The sequence below is a fragment of the Neovison vison genome, chromosome 1, assembly GCF_020171115.1.
Source record: "Neovison vison isolate M4711 chromosome 1, ASM_NN_V1, whole genome shotgun sequence".
NCBI lineage: Eukaryota > Metazoa > Chordata > Mammalia > Carnivora > Mustelidae > Neogale > Neogale vison.
In genome coordinates this window covers 7,296,383-7,317,325 of record NC_058091.1, presented here as the reverse complement: position 1 = coordinate 7,317,325, position 20,943 = coordinate 7,296,383, and the positions used below count along the sequence as shown (strand labels likewise).

General features: G+C 40.3%; 1 protein-coding gene across 4 annotated transcripts in view; it reads left to right on the top strand.

Annotated features, from left to right (window-relative positions):
* The window catches only part of MAP3K4 (mitogen-activated protein kinase kinase kinase 4), a 112,755-nt gene that overhangs the window by 39,807 nt on the left and 52,005 nt on the right, over positions 1-20,943 (top strand). For all 4 annotated transcript variants that reach the window (XM_044242731.1, XM_044242741.1, XM_044242723.1 and 1 more), the window contains exon 3: positions 10,191-11,554. In XM_044242731.1, the coding sequence (XP_044098666.1) occupies positions 10,191-11,554 (1,364 nt within the window). The remainder of the gene's footprint in view (positions 1-10,190; positions 11,555-20,943) is intronic.

Sequence of the window (20,943 nt, the reverse complement as noted above, 5' to 3'; positions counted from 1 at the left end):
TGAAGTAGCATCTAAAGAATCACTGTTAGTTAATACAGATTCTCTTTGAGCTGGTAAAACTGAAACGATGCCAGTAGCACATCTGCTTTTTCTTTACCTGATGGTCCATACTATTTCAGACTAGGAGTTGAGGGTATAATTCTCACATTTTATAGATTGAGAAATTGAGGTCTAGGGTTTTTAAAGTAACTTGAGGCCAGAAGGCTTGAGATGGGGACAGGACTATTTTTAGAAATAGTTCTCCTGGGGCTTGATTTGGACATTTTCCCAGTATAAGCAGCAGATACTAAGCTTACCTGAAGGCAGTACTTGAGTTAACTGTACTGTCTCTCACTAATCAGAAATCCAGTCACTAGATTTTTAAAAAAATATTTATTTCTGGGACGCCTGGGTGGCTTAATTGGTTAAGCCGCTGCCTTCGGCTCAGGTCATGATCCCAGGGTTCTAGGATTGAGTCCCACGTTGGGCGCTCTGCTCGGCAGGGAGCCTGCTTCTCTTGCTGCCTCTGCCTGCCACTCTGCCTGTTTGTGTGTACTCTCTCTGTCTGTCAAATAAATAAATAAAATCTTTAAAAAACACATTTATTTGAGAGAAAGAGAGAGAGAACGCGGGCACGTGTATACGTGGGGGTGGAGAGGGTCAGAGGGAGAGGGAGAGAGAAATGTAAGCAGACGCTGTGCTGAGTGCAGAGCCTGGATGTGAGGCTTCATCTTAGGACCCTGAGATCACTACTGAGCCAAAAGCAAGAGTTGGGACTCTTAACTGACTCTGTTACCCACGTGCCCCCCGTCACTAGCCATTTGTTGAGCTCCTACTGTCCTTCCAGGGTGTGTGGGAAATGGAAGATGGAAGTTTGTTTCTTCACTTTTAATTTCTTTCAGCTGTTTATTTCATAAAATTATAGACTTTGAGATCTGGAGAAGGTCTTAGAGACCACTTATTCCAGTTCCTGCTGTTTTTCAGGTGAAGAAATAGATGGCCATATGTCTTTTGACTTGTACTTGTCTAATAGCAGACCTAAGAAACCAAAATCTGTAAAAGCTTACTCTTTTTTCTTACTGTAAAAGATTATGTGTTATGGGAAATTTAGAACCTACAGACAAAAAGAAATAAAAATACCTATAAACCCAGCACACGGAAATACTAACTTTTACCATCTGTGGTGAAAGCCCCGTCTCGCGTGGGAAGCGTGCAGGTAGACAGCAGCGCAGGCTCAGGCGGTCGAGCTGGGGTGAAGGATGGTGAGGAGAGGCTGCCGTGGGTGTCCCCAGGAGGGAGCGGGAGGAGGGAGCGGGGAGCCCTGGGGCTAGAAGACTGCTGAACAAGTGACATTTGTGCTGTGACCTGAAGGCTGAGGCCAGGAGACCCATGTTTCAAACTAGTGTGTGATTCATGATAATATATTGGTCCCTCAGTATTTTCTAGAGCTTTTAGAATTAGTTAGGTTGGTCAGATTTATTTTAAAAGCTTTCCAAGGGAACATGAACTGGTGCATTCTTTCTTTCTCGCTGCCACAAGCCAGGGCTCTCTGAATCATACTATTCACTTTAGAACTGCAGTCCAAGTTGGACTCATCATTTTAATAAATGTCACCAATAATATTTGCATTTTCCTGGTTATCTATTGCTGTGTAACAAACCACCCCACAACTTAGTGGCATGAAAGAACAACCATTTTATTGTGCTCATGCTGCTGTGGCCCACATATTTAGGCAGGTCACAGCTTGTCTCAAACCCGTCATGTCTAGAGCTTTCGCTGGAACGGCTCAGTCGGGGAGATACTGTCATGGCCCTAAGTGGGAGCCTTAGTTCTTCTCCACATGGTCCAAGATGGCTCCTTTACTCACATGTCTGGCATCTGGGTGGAGAGCAGGCCGGCATTGTTTTTTTCCCCACGTGACCTTCCACATGGCTATTCTGGGATTCTTCACAGCATACTTGTTCTGGGTAATTAGGATTCTTATGTGGCAGTTAGCTTTCCCTTAGAGCTAGGGTCATGAGAGATCAGGGTGAAAGTTGTAAGGGTTCTTAGCTTAGGAAGTCATACAGCACCACTTCTGCTGCGTGCTTCGGCCACAACAGGGCCACCAAAAGTCAGTGTGGAAGGGATCACACAGAGCATTTCAGCAGCCGGGGGTGTGGTTGTGGGCTGTAAGGGACCAGCTTCTACCTGCATTTGATATAAAGCTTTGGGGAATTAGTTTCTGGTCATCATGCTGTCTTTGTGCTTCCAGCGCCTCTCCCTTGTAAATGGAGACAACATCATAAGCATTCCTGAAGGACTAGAAGGACCCAGAAAGGTAACTGAGGGCACTATGTTGCAAGGAGGTGAGAGTAACCATTAATTTTTTTTTTTTTAAAACAATGGTAGCCATTGTCGTGAACTGATTATATGGATATGATTCTTTAAATATTTTTATTATTATAGGCTCAGAATAACTGCTACTAATCTACAGTAGTAAGTAACTACCATAGATTCATTTTTTGTAATTGGAAATTCAGCCCCAGGCCACTTTCTAACCAGCATGGAGAGTTCCCATGAGACCCTAGAACTGTTCACAGAACTCAAAACACACTTTACTTGTGTTTGCGGTTTATTATAAAGGACTCAGGAATAACCAAATGGAAGAGATGTATAGGACCAGGTGTGGGGGGTGACATGGCCTTCCAGGTCCTGCCGGCCTTAGCCTGTCACCGCCTGGATGTATTCACCAGTGTGGAAACTCATCGCATTTCCTTGTTAAAGAGTCTTTAGAGAGCTTACTCTCCAGACTGCTCCCTCCAGCCCCTTTCTGGGAGGTTAGGGTGGTGGATGGGGGGTGCCGAAGCTTCCAGCCCGCTAATTATTAGTTGCCTAGGACCAGCCCATCCTGAGGCTACTCTCTGGGAGCACCCCTTAGCATAAATACAGATGTGATTGAAAGGGGCTCCTTTTGAATAATTACTGAACGGATTCCAAGAGTTTTTAGCAGTTCTGTGCCAGGAATCTGGACAAAACCCAAATATATTTCTTATTATACCTTGGTGAGCAGCTGCTAGCAAAGGTATGAGGAGATGGCAGCTTTGATACAAGGCTAATGGGAATGTAAATGCCTTAATCCTTGTGGGAAAGTGATTTTGTTAATTCAGTCAAGTGGAGGTTGGTTATGTCCTTGACCCTGCACATCCACCATTGGGAGTAGACTCTAGAGAAGCTCTGCAAATGGACACAACAAATCCTGTACGAAGATTCACTGTGTCATTCATTGTTTGTGATTTCCAAGCATAATATGCAGTTGTGTAACCACCAAGCAGGGTAATTCAAAACAAGTGTCTGTCTTAGTGATTATCTGAGCTGTCAGGGGATCGAGGAGAGAGGAGTCCCTGGCGGGGAGGTGAAGGACATAGGTGAGGTCGCCATTGTTGGTATGGGATGGAAAGGGGGTTTGTGTGTGAAGAATGAAAGATGTGAGGTTGCCATTGTTGGGGCAGGATGGGGGTGTGTGTGAAGGACGAAGGCAAAGTCTCCAAGCCCAGATGGGATGGCGCTATGAAGAATGAAGGCGAGGTTGTCATTGTTGCAGCGTTTTCTTCCTTGATGTTGGTGGACTCTCCAGTGATTTCAGTTTAGAAGTGTGCAAAAAAATATTTTCTCCAATTTTGACATTTCCCTGGGAATGTTAAAGACATTTTTGTTTTTGAAACATGAACTGCTGCTTTTAGAAGCTGTGATAAATATGATAGCAGTGTTATGATGTCTAGGTATGAATGGTTAGTTCCTTATTACCTAAGAGAAGTCAGTTGTGTGACATCCTGACTGACGTAACCTACCAGTTAAGCTCTTGAATTAGCTCACTGACCAGGCTTAATATCATACTTTGATGAGTAACAGAATTTAATTTAGGCATTATTTAAATTGTACTTTTAGATAATGATAAATAACTGCCAAACTATAGCAATTAAGATTTTAATTTTGGGGATGCCTGGGTGGCGCAGTTGGTTAAACGACTGCCTCCGGCTCAGGGCGTGATCCTGGAGTCCCGGGATCGAGTCCCACATCAGGCTCCCAGCTCCATGGGGAGTCTGCTTCGCTCTCTGGCCTTCTCCTCACTCATTCTCTCTCTCACTGTCTCTCTCTCTCAAATAAATAAAATAAAATCTTAAAAAAAAAATTAAAAGATTTTAATTTTGGACAATAATTAGTCATATACAGCTATTCTTCTTAAGATCGGTTTAAGGGAGAGATAGTCATACTATCTCATCCTTAAATTTTTGTGCCTTTTAACATAGCAGAAGGAAGTAAATCTAGCTCATCTCACAGTTTAAATAGGTAAAATAAGAATTAAAACACTCAAGCCACATCCTTTTCAGAGTGAATCTGCCTGTGATCCATATCAGCTCTATTTTGCCAGCAATATTATAACATACTGCAGTAGCCAGGCTATAGAGAGAGAACGGATATCTCAAGATATTTATATCGGAATTTGAACCTATGTGCACATGTGCATATACACATATTGATTTCCCTATCATAAACAAGTACCTCAAAGTATATATGTACGTGCGTGTGTATAGAAGTCTTGTGTTTTTGCTAACAGTAGTAGGATTAGCAGCTTGTGTTTGAGAGTGTAATACTGCTGTAAAATTGAGCTGATTTGATCGTAGAGTTGACCCTTGGACAATGCCGGGTCAGGGTTTGGGGGTCAACCCCAAGCAGTGTCAAAATTTGGTGTATAACTTTTGACTCCCCAACAGCTTAACTTGTAATAGCCTACTGTTGACCGGAAGCCTTACCATGACATAAATAGTTGAATAACATATTTTTTGTATGTATTATGTACTATATTCTTACAATGCAGTAAGCTAGAGAAAATAAATTTTTACTTTTTTTATTACTATTTTTTAGAGAGGGTGGGGGAGGGGCAGAGGGTTAGAGGATCTTAAGCAGGTTCCATGCCTAGTGTGGAGTCCAGTGGAGGGCTCGATCTCCCAACTCTGAGATCATGACCACATCTAAATCAAGAGTCAGACACTTCACTGACTGAGTCACCCAGACAATCTGAAAACGAAATTTTTTTAAAAAGATTTTATTTATTTGAGAGAGAGACAGAGACAGAGAATGAGAGCATGAGAGGGGAGGTCAGAGGGAGAAACAGACTTCCCATGGAGCTGGGAGCCCGAGATGGGACGCCGTCCCAGGACTCCGGGATCATGACCTGAGCTGAAGGCAGTGGCTTAACCAACTGAGCCACCCAGGTGCCCAAAAAGGAAATATTTTTAAGAAAATCTAAGAAAAAGTACATTTACAATATATGTCAAAAAAAAATCTGTGTATAAGTAGACCATGCAGTTCAAACCCTTGTTGTTCAAGGGGTCAGCTGTACGGTCAGTCACATGATAGTTCATTGTTAACATTAACTAGAGTGGACTTAAATCTGTATTTCAGCTCTGTAGTCTAAACTCAACCTTATAGTCAAAGTTCTGTTTCAGGCTCTCCTTATACAGACTCCCTGTTGCAGCCACTCGCTTCTTTTTGCCTTTGTGTCTCTTCATGCTCTTCTTCCCGGGCTTTAAAGATACTCTTGACTTTCTTGCTACCTTCGTTTGAGCTCCGTACATTTTCCAAAGCCCCCAGTCAAGTACGTGGTGTTACTTAAAGTCTTTACAGATTAGTTACTCTCTGTAATCTGTCCTTTATGACACTTGGTGTCTAACCTTTCCTTGGGTGGGTCGTACTGGCCTCTGAGCACTGTGACGGGTATTAACAGCGGCGCGAAGATACGAACATGGCTTAGGATCCGTGTTTCATGGTAGTCTTCCCAGTGTTGTGAAGATTATGATAGTCTCTGTACAGCTTCTACTTGAAAATGAGGGGGTTAAGGAAAGCGTTTCCCAAAATACGCCATTCTAGCCAGGTTGAATCAGAGACACTGGGAGTGGGCCCAGGAGTCCACATTTTAGCAAGAATCTAAGTGCTTCTTAATGTTGACTGATATTTGAGAACAATGAATTCGATCTCTAAGCCCCTGCAGATTGCTGACATTGTTTGATAATCCAGGACATCATTGCTGTAATGACCATCTCCCACTTAGAGGTAAAGAGCAGCTATCTGTTTACGCTTACTCATTTGAGAGCTTGAGGAAGGCTGGTGTGTTAAGTGTGGATAGTACTCATAGGGGAGAGCAGAATATTTGAAAGACTTGATAAAAAATATATTTTATACATATTCTAAGGAGCCAGTTCTAGATATGGATGGTGGGAAAATTCAGTTGAATGTCTCATATCTATTTAAACAAGTGAACCATATTCCCTGTCCTTGGTTGCTTTTGGTTTCATTATAATTTTTTTTTCTTTTCCTTTTCGTGTTCTGATTAGGCAGAAATTATTGGTGATTGGCCAAAGGAAAAAGTAACTACTTTGGAAGATCGCTGTAACTGCACTAACCAAATCACAACACTTAATTTACAGCCACGCAGATCAGTTGTTCCATTAGTCTTACTGAAGTTATTATAACTAGTTTTGTAACACTGTAATAGGACTTGTCATGTAATACATTCTGTATACTTTTAATTTATTGTCCTTTTCAGAAGCTGTTTATGGTTTACTTTTTATTTTTATTTTTTTTAAATTTCTTTTCAGCATAACAGACTTTTTATTAATTGCAAAGGGATTTAGTATTAAAAGAAAACTAGATATAGAAACAGACTTGTCAATGTGGTTTTAATTTGAGTCTCCCTGAGGGCTAGTGATGATGAACATTTTTTCATGTGTCTGATAGCCATTTGTATGTCTTCATTGGAGAAGTCTCTGTTCATATCTTCTGCACATTTTTTTATATGATTGCCTGTTTGTGTGTGTTGAGTTTGAGGAGTTCATTATAGATTCTGGATATCAACCTTTTGTCTGTACTGTCATTTGCAAATATCTTTTCCCATTCCATGGGTTGCCTCTTTCTTTTTTTGACTGTTTCTTTGCTGTGCAGAAACTTTTGATTTTGATGAAGTCCCAAAAGTTTATTTTGGCTTTTGTTTCCTTTGCCTTTGGAGACATGTCTTGAAAGAAGTTGCTGTGGCTGATATCGAAGAGATTACTGCCTATGTTCTCCTCTAGGATTCTGATGGATTCCTGTCTCACGTTGAGGTCTTTTATCCATCTTGAGTTTATCTTTGTGTACGGTGTAAGAGAATGGTCGAGTTTCATTCTTCTACATATAGCTGCCCAGTTTTCCCAGCACCATTTATTGAAGAGACTGTCTTTTTTCCACTGTATATTTTTTCCTGTTTTGTCGAAGATTAATTGACCATAGAGTTGAGGGTCTATATCTGGGCTCTCTACTCTGTTCCACTGGTCTATGTGTCTGTTTTTATGCCAGTACCATGCTGTCTTGGTGACCACAACTTTGTAATAAAGCTTGAAATCAGGTAACATGATGCCCCCAGTTTTATTTTTGTTTTTCAACATTTCCTTAGTGATTCGGGGTCTCTTCTGATTCCATACAAATTTTTGGATTATTTGCTCCAGCTCTTTGAAGAATACTGGTGGAATTTTGATCGGAATGGCATTAAAAGTATAGATTGCTCTAGGCAGTATAGACATTTTAACAATGTTTATTCTTCCGATCCAAGAGCATGGAATGGTCTTCCATCTTTTTGTGTCTTCTTCAATTTCCTTCATGAGTGTTCTGTAGTTCCTCAAGTACAGATCAACATAGCTTTCCATAGACACCTCCAGCTTCATGTATTAAAAACTAAACTCATTATCTTTACCTCTAGCCTTAAACAGTGATACCACATATGTCATTTTGTGTTTCACAGTGACAAAGTATAGTATAAATTCCTACCTTGAAAAATAAAATACCGTGGAGTTAAGTTTGGAAGAACTTGTTAGCTTTGCTTTCAAATAACCATTGTTTTACCAAGTAGAGATGAATGGTGTGTATGTGCTATGTCAATAAAGGTATAAAGAACACAATTAAAACATCAAAGAGGAGACAAAGTCCGGACTTGGGCAAATTTTTTATGAATGCATATTGATAGGTATTTGTAGCTAGAAACAAAATTGTGAAGAAATTTCTTGAATGGGTTGCATAAAAAATTTTAAGACCTTAGAAGTAAGGTAGATTAAAACTATGGATAAAAATTCTATCATTTAAAAATACTGGTAATTAAAAAGTAATAATAACCATTTGTATATTAAATCCCAGTAGACAGATAAAAATTTTTTTGATGGGCCATAAAGTAAATTAGTGCACATAAGTGCCTGTCGGGTAGGGGGAGAGCCAGGGGGAGAGGGAGACACAGAATCCTAGGCAGGGTCTATGCCCAGAGTGGGACCCCAATGTGGGGCTCATTCTCATGACCCTAAGATCATGACCTGAGCAGAAATCAAGAGTCAGATACTTAACTGACTTGAGCTACCCTGGTGCCCCTAAAATTCTTTTAAAACTATTTTGATTTAAAGTGATTAGAAGGCAAACTGGTTTAAACAGGTTCCCTTTAGTGAATTGATTTTGGGTATATTAGTTTGTAACTCCTGTAAATATAACCTGTTTCATCAAATCTGAGGCATACTATAATGTGTTTTAAGAAGAAAAATGCTTACAATTGATGACACAGTGTGTTTATTTTAAATTTTTTTTCAATTTTTTATTATTTATTTGCGATAAAGTGAGAGAGAGAGAGCATAAGCAGGGCAGAGAGAGAGGAAGAAGCAGGCTACCTGCTGAGCAGCAAGGCCAGTGTGGGGCTTAATCCCAGTACCCTTGGATCATGACGTGAGCTGAAGGCAGACGCTTAACCCACTGAGCCACCCAGATGCCCCGACACAAGTGTGATTTTATACTTAGAATTTTTATTTTTTATTTAGTGAAAGAACCCTTTTTATACTTCTTGATAATTTAGATACAGGTTTTAAAAAAACTGTTATTTATGTTGTGTGTGTGTGTGATTTTATATATATGTATATATAATATGTACTGTGATATTATATATATAAAATAAATATATAAACATATAAATATATAAAATAAGATGTAAATGAAACCTATTAGTGAATATGTTTCTAAAACATATTCATATCATCAATTATAAAACATATTTTAATTTCGGAGATGTTAAAATACAGAATGTGTGCTCTAGATTCAGGGACATGAAGTATATCTTGGGTGTGGAGGGGAGATCAGAATGGTGTTTTAGGTTTGGGCATTATCCGTATATGAAGTAGAAGTGAGGATTACCCAGGGATGGGGAGAGTAAGGCAGAAGAGATTGAAGAGTGAAACGGAGAACAGCATTTTCTGGAGTGAGCCAGGTTCCAAGGAGGGAATTTGTTAAAGAGTGACTTGGGAAGCAGAAAAGAACCGAGAGACCGTTGTATCTAGAAGGCAAGGGGCTGAAGGCATTTCAGCCAGGTAGAGGTGGTCAATAGTGGCAGAAATGCCAAACAGGCAGGAAGGGGGTGTGTATGTTCACTCCAAAGCTTTGGATTAAATTAATAGCACTTTTCAATAATTGTTTGGTGAGAAAGTGTGATGTTTACTTTCTTTGCATTAATTTTGAATGATTTAATATGCCAGTTGAGGCAAATGATACTGAATTAGTCTGTATGTCTTCAGTTCTGTTAATGCTAAATTTAAAATGTTATTGTTCATTTGGGGGAAAGAAACCGAGAAGTAGAATAAATTAACATTTTTACCTATTATCTGTCTTTCATTTTTTTATGAGGATAATCTGAAAGTGCCTTAAAGATTCTTTGCTCAGTCTACTTAATTCTACAAATGAGAGAAGTGACCCAGGAAACTTACGTGGTCTGCTCCGAATTAATACATTCAGTTCACAGCAGAGGTGGGGATGGGATGGGTTTTCCAAACCGTGTTTCTGTAAGATCTGCTGTGCTCTTTGTCCCTTCTTAAGTTGAAGGCGGTTAACTTGTGGCGATTTCACTCTGTGGATAACTGCGCTTTTAATGTAGAGAAATGGCTTGTGGAAGATATTAGAGAGCATAGCAAGTATAATAAAGCAGGGAAATTCCTTAGAAATTAAGAGAGAAATGTATATATTTTGAATCTTTTACTTTTCAGCATATAGTTACGATTTTTTTCTTCAGTAACAGCCTGAAAAAATAAGTACATGTGAAGATGAGTTTTCTTGAAGATGTTGAGGGTAGTTTCATGTCTTAGAGTTAACACGATGATCTGTTTCTTTCTTTTTAATAGAAAAAACAAATGCACCGAACCAGCCTCCACACAAAGACACTGGAAAAACGGTGGAGAATGTGGAAGAATACAGCTATAAACAGGAGAAAAAGATCCGAGCAGCTCTTAGGACAACAGAGCGCGATCATAAGAAAAATGTGCAGTGCTCGTTCATGTTGGACTCAGTGGGTGGGTCTTTGCCCAAAAAATCAATTCCAGATGTGGATCTTAATAAGCCTTACCTCAGTCTTGGCTGCAGCAACGCTAAGCTTCCGGTATCCGTGCCCATGCCTATAGCCAGAACTGCACGCCAGACTTCTAGGACCGACTGTCCAGCAGATCGCTTAAAGTTTTTTGAGACTTTGCGACTCCTGCTCAAGCTTACCTCAGTCTCAAAGAAGAAGGACAGGGAGCAAAGAGGACAGGAAAATACGTCCGCTTTCTGGTTTAACCGATCGAATGAACTGATCTGGTTAGAGCTACAAGCCTGGCATGCAGGACGGACCATTAATGACCAGGACCTCTTTTTATATACAGCCCGTCAAGCCATCCCAGATATTATCAATGAAATCCTTACTTTCAAAGTTAATTATGGGAGCTTTGCCTTTGTTAGAAACGGAGCTAGTTTCAATGGTACTTCAGTAGAAGGGCAGTGCAGAGCCCCTCATGGAACAAAGCTGGTGGGTTACTCCGCGTACCACGAGCATCTCCAACGCCAGAGGGTGTCGTTTGAGCAGGTCAAGCGGATAATGGAGCTGCTGGAGTACATAGAAGCACTTTATCCATCGTTGCAGGCTCTTCAAAAGGACTACGAAAAGTATGCTGCGAAAGACTTCCAGGACAGGGTGCAGGCACTCTGTCTGTGGTTAAACATCACGAAAGACTTAAATCAGAAGTTAAGGATTATGGGCACTGTTTTGGGCATCAAGAATTTATCAGACATTGGCTGGCCGGTGTTTGAAATCCCTTCTCCTCGATCATCCAAAGGCAATGAGCCGGAAGATGAGGGTGATTACCCAGAAGGGGACTTGAGCGAGCTGGCAAGTAGCGCGGACGAGAGTGAGGAAGAGCAGCTCTCAGGTCCGAGGGCCCCGGAGCCCACGCAGCCCGCTGCCAACAGTTGTGGCGTCCGTTCGCAGGACCGTGTGCAGAAGAAGCTGGAGAGGCTCGAGTCTGAGGACGAGTCCGTGGGCTGGGGAGCGCCAGACTGCAGCGCAGAAGCAGGCTTTAGCAGACATTGTCTGACTTCTATTTATAGACCATTTGTAGACAAAGCACTGAAGCAAATGGGGTTAAGAAAGCTAATCTTAAGACTTCACAAGCTGATGGACGGTTCCTTGCAAAGGGCACGTATAGCACTGGTAAAGAGTGACCGTCCGGTGGAGGTAGGTTTCGGGTAGGCATTCCCGTGATCCTGACGGAGTGCTGTGTTGATGATTATGTACTTCCGTAGTCTTGATGTTTTTAAGGTGTAAGTGGTCGTCACTGTAACTTGCAGGTTTAAACATTTCTATAAAGCACTGTGATAAATGTGGGAAGGGATCTATGAAAACTGCTGGAAATTTAGTGAATTAAGTGTAAGGTGGTGTGGGAAGGAAAAAAAGTCCAGCTTATAAATACAGGATGGAGAAGGACAGACTGGGTATAAATAAAGAGGGAAGAAAGCCGTAATCCTGGGTGACCACAGGCTGAATAGGAGTCAGTAAAAAAGTCAACATGATGCTAAAATATTTTTAAATGAATACGGCATCCAAGGTCATGGATTTGGTTCTTTCTCGAGTCTTTGCAGTAGCTTATTCCCTTTTTGAGTAGCAGGTCCAGTTTTTGGCCCCTGTATTTTCAACCGATAGGAATAGATGCGACACATGATTTTAGCCAAAGGAGATGTGAGTTGTAGAGAAATGTCAGAATGATCAAAAGGAAAAAAAAAAAGTTGACGTGTTACAGTTAGCAATGAGCATAGGTGATAGAAGTTTAAGGGAAGCCTTAATTATCAGATCCGCATTTTGACACGTGAGATGTTTGTGAGAGGAGTACGCCTCCTAGGAAAAGCAGTTTGAAAACCCTGCAGATTTTGTTTTGATAGCTTGGTCTCTCAAATTTTTTACTCTTAAGGGTGATCAAACTAGGAAGGGCATGCTGTTGGATACTGTTCTTGAGAGGAAGAAGAGCAATGTTTCTCTTGTGGTGAGCTTGCATGTTCATCTGGCTAAACGCAAAAGCACCCAGATCTTTGAGATTCTTTATACCTGTCTCTGGTTGCTATTCTCAATTTTAGTAGCTATGCACATACGTATGTATGCTCCTTTTATTTTTATTTTTTAAACTTCAGTTTAGTACATAATGTGACTTGCTTTGGCGTGAGGCGTGATACAACAGAGAGCATTTTTTTTTTTAATAATGGGAAACATTGGAAGAGAACATCAGTTGATAAGATTTTTATTTTTCATGAACTAGACCATGAATCCCTAGGAAGGGGTCAGACATTCACATAGTAGTGCTGATGTTTGCAAAAGGAATCTGCACTTTGTAGCTATAGGAAGTTAGTTTACTTTGAGTGTTATTTTAATTTTAAGTTTTAAAGTGAATTTATACATGAGATCTTTTTTTTTTTTTTAAAGATTTTATTTATTTACCAGAGAGAGCGCGAGCGCATGTATACGGGCACGTGTGAGCGCATGAGCAGGGGTGGGACAGAGGGAGAGAGAGAAGCAGGGAGCCCGATGCAGGGCTTGAGCTCAGGACCGTGGGATTAATGAGATCTTCTTTGAATAGTATTTTAACTTTGAATGATTTTTTATGTACATCTTTTTATTAGAGCAAATGACTGTTTTTCCCCTTTTGTCCAAAATAACTATTTTATATGATTTTATTATAGTGCAGGTTTCAAAATCAGTAGAACAAAACGAGATAGGAGTAAGGGTTTGCCATAATCTTCAGATGGTGAATGACTTACTTGGTTTGGGCTTTTCGCTGGAGTGGTTCAGTTCTAATGAGGACACATGTGGGCAAGACAGGAGTGATGATGAGTTTTCATTGTGAAGCACTGTTTTTGAAGTAGTATGAGCCAATCAGCTCTGTTACCGTTACCTCATCTCTGATTCAGTGGGTCTCATGAAAGAGAGGGACTCATGGTAGGGGCCCTGGGAGGCACGTGGGGGCCTCTTAAAACTGCTTTAAACTCCCACCCCCAAATTGTCTCCCTCTTCCCTCTGTGACAGCGAACTGTCACTACTAATGGTGGAGCTTTGCATCCCTTAGATGTGTTGGAACAAGAAAAAGATTGGGAATGAGTGCACTACATTTTCTATTAGAACTCAAGTTGAAAACAGATAATGGTAGGTCACCCCTAGTTTTGAATTCCTGTCAACGTTGTATTCTTCAGTTTGACTAGTTGAGATTCAACTGAAAAGTTTATCCTTATGGAGCATATAAACTCCAGCTCATAAGTGTGTGATTTTAAGGCTATTAGAATTATTTGCAGATTATTTGCTTTTCAAAACAAAAATGAAGTACAGAAGGTCCTGTTTTAAGTTTTGTTTTATAAAATACTGTGTTTGTCACGTAACAAGAGTAACCAAGAGCTGAAGTAGAAATTCAGTCCAAACTAATCAAGATGAGGCTTCAAGATTATAATGAACTCAGTGGGAAAGTAAGACTTATTTTTGTTTCCATTTCAGGAACATAATCTCTGGAAGGGGAGGGCTGTTTGTGTGTGTGTGTGTGTGTGTGTGTGTGTATGAATGTATGTAGACTTTCCTTCTGGGTTTGTTTTAGTCTTTGACTAAGTATGTTGGAGAAAGAGCCACAGTTTTTAAAATCAGGTAACTGGATTCCATTTCTTGGTGTTGGTGTGGGGCTGCTCACCACATGACTTTGTAAATGACGTAGTCTTTCTGACCCTAAGTCATTGCATCTGTAAAACGACTATAATACTTTCCTACCTACCTCACAGGGTTGTTGTGAGGCTTTAAAAAGGTATTTGTATAAATGGTAAAATGCTGTAGAAGCCAGATATAAACTCTTAATTTTTAGAAGCTTTGTTAATTTTTTTTTTCTTTTGAAGCTAACTGTTAAGTCAGTATGGGCTAGACTAGTCTATATTTTTATTTTTTAAGTGTATTTAACCTTTTAATCTCTGCCAAGTACTCCTGCATTTGAAGGGCCTGTGTTTTCAGCAGCAGATAGGCTTTAGGTTTAAGGACAATTTTATTTTCATTCTGGATAGAAGTGTATTGACCGGCTGGCCCCACAGATTGTACCCGATACCTGTCTTCTATTTTGCACTGTTGTTTTGGCTTGTGTGATAATAGTAATGAGTACAGTTGAAGGATTTCTTATCTGTGTCTTTATATTTTTATTCTTTATGATTAAGTTACTTGTGATTAGTGTTTATAAATAACATATGATCTTATATTTAATTCCCCTTGGCTTACAAACATGCTTTATAAAGTGATTTTCTCTAAAATCTTATTATATTTCAAGATCTTTAAATTTAAAAACTTGGAATCTTGGGATAGCTCTAGATTTATGGAAAACTTGCAGAGATAGTACAGAATTTTCATATGTTCTTTATTCATCTTCCTCTAATATTGGCATCTTACTTAACTTTGCTATATTTGTCAAAATTAATATATTAACGTTGGTATAAGATACTGTTCCCTGGGACGCTTGGGTGGCTCAGTTGGTTGGGCAGCTGCCTTTGGCTCAGGTCATGATCCCAGCGTCCTGGGATCGAGTCCCACATCGGGCTTCTTGCTTGGCAGGGAGCCTGCTTCTCCCTCTGCCTCTACCTGCCATTCTGTCTGCCTGTGCTCGCTCTCTCTCCCTCTGTGTCTCTGATAAATAAATAAAATCTTAAAAAAAAAAAAAAAAGATACTGTTCCCTAGTGTGCGGACATTATCTGGGTTTCTGTTATTGTGCTAAATTCTCCTTTCTGTTCCAGGGCCCAGTCAAGGACGCCACCTTGCACTTAGTCACGTCTTTCGGTCTCCTCTGATCTGTCGTAGTTGTTCAGTCCGCCCTTGGTTTCACAGTCTAGACGGCTTGTACAACCGTTCCTGAATTGGGGTTTGTCTGGCGTTTTCTTAGGCTTGGGCAGGAATGCCGCCGAGTTGAAGAGCCCTCGTGGCATTGTATTGTCCCTGGTGATTTTAACCTGGTCCCTCCGGGAAGGTATTGTCTGCTGGGTCCCTCCACAAGTTAGCAATTTTCCCTTTCCCTGCTGTACTCTGTGATGTGAGTCACCAGTGAACCACATTAAAGGGAACAGCAATGAATCTCTCCCTCTAGTAGGGAGTTTCTACATGTATTATTTGGAATTCTTCTGTGTGAAAGATTTACCTCTTCCCTCCCATTTATTTAGGCAGTCATAAATATTTATTTTTTCTTTGGGTTATAACCCAGTAGTATTGTTCTTTATTTTGTTGCTCAAATTGTTCCCTTTTTAGCCACTGGAACGCTTTCAGTTGGCTTCTGTGTCCTTTTGACATGCCTGCATCTTTTTTTGTATGGTTTTGCTCCCTTTTTTTTTTTAAAGATTTTATTTTTTCATTTAAGAGAGAGAGACCCAGCGAGAGAGGGAACATAAGCAGGGGGACTAGGAGAGGGAAAGCAGGCTTCCCGCTGAGCAGGAAGTCCTATGTGGGGCTCCATCCCAGGATCCTGGGATCACAACCTGAGCCGAAGGCAGATGTTTAACGACTGAGCCACCCAGGCACCCGTGGTTTTGCTTTTTCATCAGTTTCTTACTCTATGGCATCGTCCTTTATTTTTCCTGTTGGGGTCCTGAAATCAGCCATTTTCCCAAGGAGCTCTGGTTCCTTTTATTGGAGGATGGTATTTAGAAATGAAGATCTGGGCGCTGGATATTACTGTTGGGGTGTCACTGCTTCCAGGCCCACTCAGGTAGAGTTAGAAAATAGAGGAGTGTCTCTCACCCCTTGTGTGCACAGCTTGATGGTTGCTTCTCCGTTATTGGTCAGCCGACTGACTGATCAGGTGACCTCCTTGCAGACCGACTACCTGTCCGGCTACCTGGAAAATAAACAGGAGTTCACACGGACGTCTCAGGCCTAATCCAGCTTCACCAGTTCATCCTAGCTTTCCTCTCCTTAGCTGTAATTTCTTCTCTTGTGGTGAGAAACTGGCTCGCATTAGTACCGGTTTTCACAGATCTGTGCCCCTAGGGCATACATGTAAAGTAGTTTCAGAATTGCTAACCAGGACCCCCATGAGGAATAAACTTGCCAACCAGAGTCTAGCCTTTCAGTACAGTTCTTTTCGTCTTTAGTCTTTAAGAGTCACCGCAGAATTTTCCAGAGTTAGCTAGGTCAGCACCTTTTTCTTCACCCTCTTCAGTAAGATCATATCATACATCTGTACTATAGTTAGGGTCACTTAATCTCAGTCTGCGTTCTGTCCTGGGATTCCCCAGTGTTCTAGTTGATTTTTTTGTTTGCTGTAAAGTTTACTTTTTGGGTTGTATAGTCCTTTGGGTTTTGTGCATTTAAAATGTTAAATACCTGTAAAATATTTGAGCCGTAGATTATGATAGATACGGTTATTTTATGCTCCTTCCTTTTGACTTTACCTTATAAAATTTATACATTTTCAGAAGAAGAGACAGATAAAATTTTTACTTAGTGTAGTGTTTAAAATATTTAATTGCCTGATTGCATGTTACCATGCATAGTACCTCAAATCCTAAGGAAGAGTTTTGGGTATTTTGCAAATTACTTTCCTTTGAATGAAAAATGATGTGATTATTACAAGTTTAATGGCCAGTAAAATATTGTTTGTTTTATGATCCAAGAATAATTAAGCTAATTTTTTTCCTATGAACACAACAGGTTGCCTTCTATATTTAGAGTGGATGAGGCCTGTAGAAACTAGGATATGAAATAACAGTCACCCTTTATCAAGTCTTCCACGTGTTAGGCACAGCAACCGAATAAAGTGGTGGTGTTCATTCTCTGTCTTACTAATAGGGGGAGTAGATCACTTGCCCCAGATCACAGGAGCTGTAGACTGTTGGAGGGATTCAAGTCCAGGATTCTGGGCTACCAGACTTGAGACTCTGCTAATGGTGTCCAAGCCTGGCCGCATGCCGGCATTACCCAGGGAGCTTTTGAAACTTCATGTATGCGATACCCTCTCTGGATGCAGGGCCAATCAGTCTCTTGGGGTGGGACCCGAGTGCTGCCGTTCTCGCCAGACCTCCAGCCTGCTTCCCGTGTAGCGGCACCGGCACCAGTGCAGTTCTGAGTAAGCCCATTGGAAGCACCGAGTAGGCTACAGTCCTCGCCTGCCGCCGCCTTCCAGATCGGTGTTCATTAGGACAACTGTTATAGCTAATTGTTTTATTTGCTTCACGTGTCTGATTTCGATAGTAAAGTTACACGGGCTTTGTAGTTGCGTTCGCGGCAACCTGATAAGCACATACTTGCTCATTGGCCGATAGGTTTCTGTTTCCAGAAGAAGCACACTTACTTGAGGGGAAGTAGGAAGTTCTATGTTATTTTTGACGGCCGTGAGCCAGCGGAGTCACCCCTGAGGTAAGATGGAGACGATCAGAGGACAGGACGCTCAGGTCCCCGCGGAGGACTGCATCCCGTGAAGACAGCACGCCAGGAGCGACGAGACCAGGGGCTGGCGTTACCGGAGTGCTGCTGGTGGAGGCGGGTTGGTCAGGTGACTCGGTTGAGGGCGTAGATGGCCCATGTGGCAGAGCCGGGAGGTGAAGCCCGAACTGGCTGTGAAGCTGTGCTTTTACCATTACCGTATATGCCTCCTGAGTTCTATTTCGTCCCACCTAGTGCTTTAAGTATTTTTTTGATGTAGTGGTTAGCATTTGGATATGAGATTCCGTATGAAAATCTGGATTTTTTTTTTTTTTTTTTGCTTTCCTTAAAGTACTAGGAGGAGGTCTAGCCCCCCTGGGCCCACATTCGCACGTGATAGCATCTGGCGGGCTGCGATTGACCGCAGTGCCCATCGTTTCTTTCTCTGTCACCCTTCCCGAGTCCCCCATTGACATCACCCACCCGGCCCTGTAAGCATTTCAGTTTGTGATATGACCCCTGGTGTAGAACCATAGAAACTTTTGAAGGGTAACAAAAAGTTGATCCTTAAACAACACGGGGGTTGGGTGTGCTGATCCCTTGCACAGTTGAAAATATGTGTATGACGTTTGACTTCCTCAAAACTTAACTACTAATAGCCTCCAGTTGACCGGAAGCCTTGCTGATAACCTTAGCAGTCGATGAGCATGTATTTTATATGTCATGCGTACCATATATTGTATTCTTACAATAAGGTAAACTAGAGAAAAAAATGTTATTAAGAAAATCCTAAGAGAAGATACATTTACTGTACTGTATTTATCAAAAAATAACCACATGTAAGTGGACCCACAAAGTTCAAACTCATGCTGTTCAAGGGTCAACTGTATTTTGATCTGTTCCTGTATTTTGTAAAACAATTCACTTTCTATTGTCTTACTTATTGAATGTGTATATAAAGAAACAGTTGCTACTTATCTTGTACTCTGGCTCAGAGTAGTAATTCTCTGGCTTGCATCTTTTACTTTTTGTGCTTATATAAATATATATCTTTGTTATGTAATGCAGGTAATCTTTAAAAAGTTTTTATTTAAATTCCAATTAACATACAGCATAATGTTACTTTCAGGTCCACAGCCAGTGCTCATCATGACAAGTGCTTTCTTTTTTAAAAGCGATAATGCTGTATTCTATAATTTTCTTCTTTGGGGTCGTCCCCATATTTGTATATGTAGCTCTACCTCAGTTCCAGTTAACTGCTACGCATTACGCCGTCATCGGAATGAATCATTTGACTCTATTTTTTAAATCCCACTGTCTGCCTTTGAACAGTCTGTTCTTTGTATCTCTGAGTTCAGTTTTGTTTTGTTTTTAGATTTTTCCTCCAAGTCGTATCATATGGTAATTGTGTTTCTCTGTTTGACTCATTTCAACTTAGCAAAATGTCCTTAAGATCCATCCTTGTCACGAATGGCGGGATTTCCTTCTTTTTTGGGTAACTAATAAGATTCCTTTTTGTATATGTAAAATCTCACACCATTGATAGACACTTGGGTTTTTCCATATCTTGACTACTGTATATAATGCTGCAGTGAACAAAATGGGTGCAGATTTCTTTTTGCGTCTGTGTTGTCATTTTCTTTGGATAAATACACTGAAGTGGGATTGCTAGATCACATAGTAGGTCTGTTTCTAATATTTGAGGAATGTCTGTCCTGTTTTCCATTGTGGCTGCATCAGTTCACATGCTCACCAACAGCGCACAAATGTTTTCTTTTCTCCACATCTTTACCAACATTTGTTACTTATCTTTTTGATTCTAGCCATTCATTAAGTGTGAGGTTGGTATCTTTGTGTGTGTTTTAGGATTTGTTTGTTTATCTTGAGAGTATGCGCACGCATGAGCGGAAGGAGAGAGGGAGAGAGATTCTCACGCAGGCTGTGCTTGGGGTCCGATCTCAGAACCCTGACATCATGATCTGAGCTGAAACCAAGAGTCAGATACTCAACTGTCAGTGCCACCCAGGTGCCCTTCTTACTGTGGTTTTGATTTGCATTTCCCTAATGAGTGTAACCATTTCACTCTTAATGGACACTTACTTTTTTGTGTGTTTGTTTTTTTACTTTATAAGTGGTATAGCTACAAATACCGTGTATGTTCCCGTTTATGAACTTACTCCACTGTTTTGTAAGAATGGTTAATCAAAATGAAATTATGGAGTCATTGGGTATACATATTTAAATCTTTGATAGATATTGGGAAGTTGGTCTTCAAAATGGCTGTACTAATGTATACTTTACCCAGTGGTGTAGGAGAAATCCCATTTGTCCTCATTTTTGCAACCATTATCAGTAAAAACTACAATTTTATTTTAATTTAATTCTTTTTGTTTTTATTGACATTGAGCTTATTGTCAAGTCTATAGGCCACTTGCATGTTGTCTTTGACTTTTATTCATTTTGTTCATTTTCTATTTTTTTTTAAATTACAATCTTGACCTATTGGAGCTGTTTTTATTTTATGGATATTATTCATTTTTTATTACGGCTGTAAACTGTTTTTAACTTGTTTATGATGTTTTTTACTAGAGGTAAATTTAAAAGTTTTATTCTAGTTTTGAACACTTTATTTTGTGTGTAGTGAGAGATTATAAAACATTGTATATTTTTCCCTTATTTTTACATAGTTCAAAGATTTTTGTTGTGGAAAGTATTAAACCCATGCAAAAGTAGACAGAATAATATTAGTAAAAGTAGACAGAATAATATTATGAGTCCCTTTGAATCTGTACAATTCTAGCACACTGGTTATCAACTCATGGCCCATACCTCTAGCCACTTGACACCTTCTCCCATCACTTTGAAGAAAATCTCGGGTGTCATATTTTATCCCTTAATAGTTCAGTATGTTCCTCTGAAGGATGAGGGCTTGTTCTAGAAGTGTACCACAGTAGTTATTATACCTAAAACATAGCATTAACTCCCTTGATCATCAAAGATCAAATTAGTGTTCATATTTTGATTGTGTCATAGTTACCTTGGTTTTCTTTAAAAAATATTGTACAATTTAAGTCAGTTTTCAAATAATCATAAAACATAACAGTTCACTATATTTTTTTCCAAAGATTTTATTTATTTATTTGAGAGCGAGAGGGAGAGTTTGTGAGCGGTGGGGAGGGGCCGCGGGAGAGGGAGAGGTGATCTTAAGCAG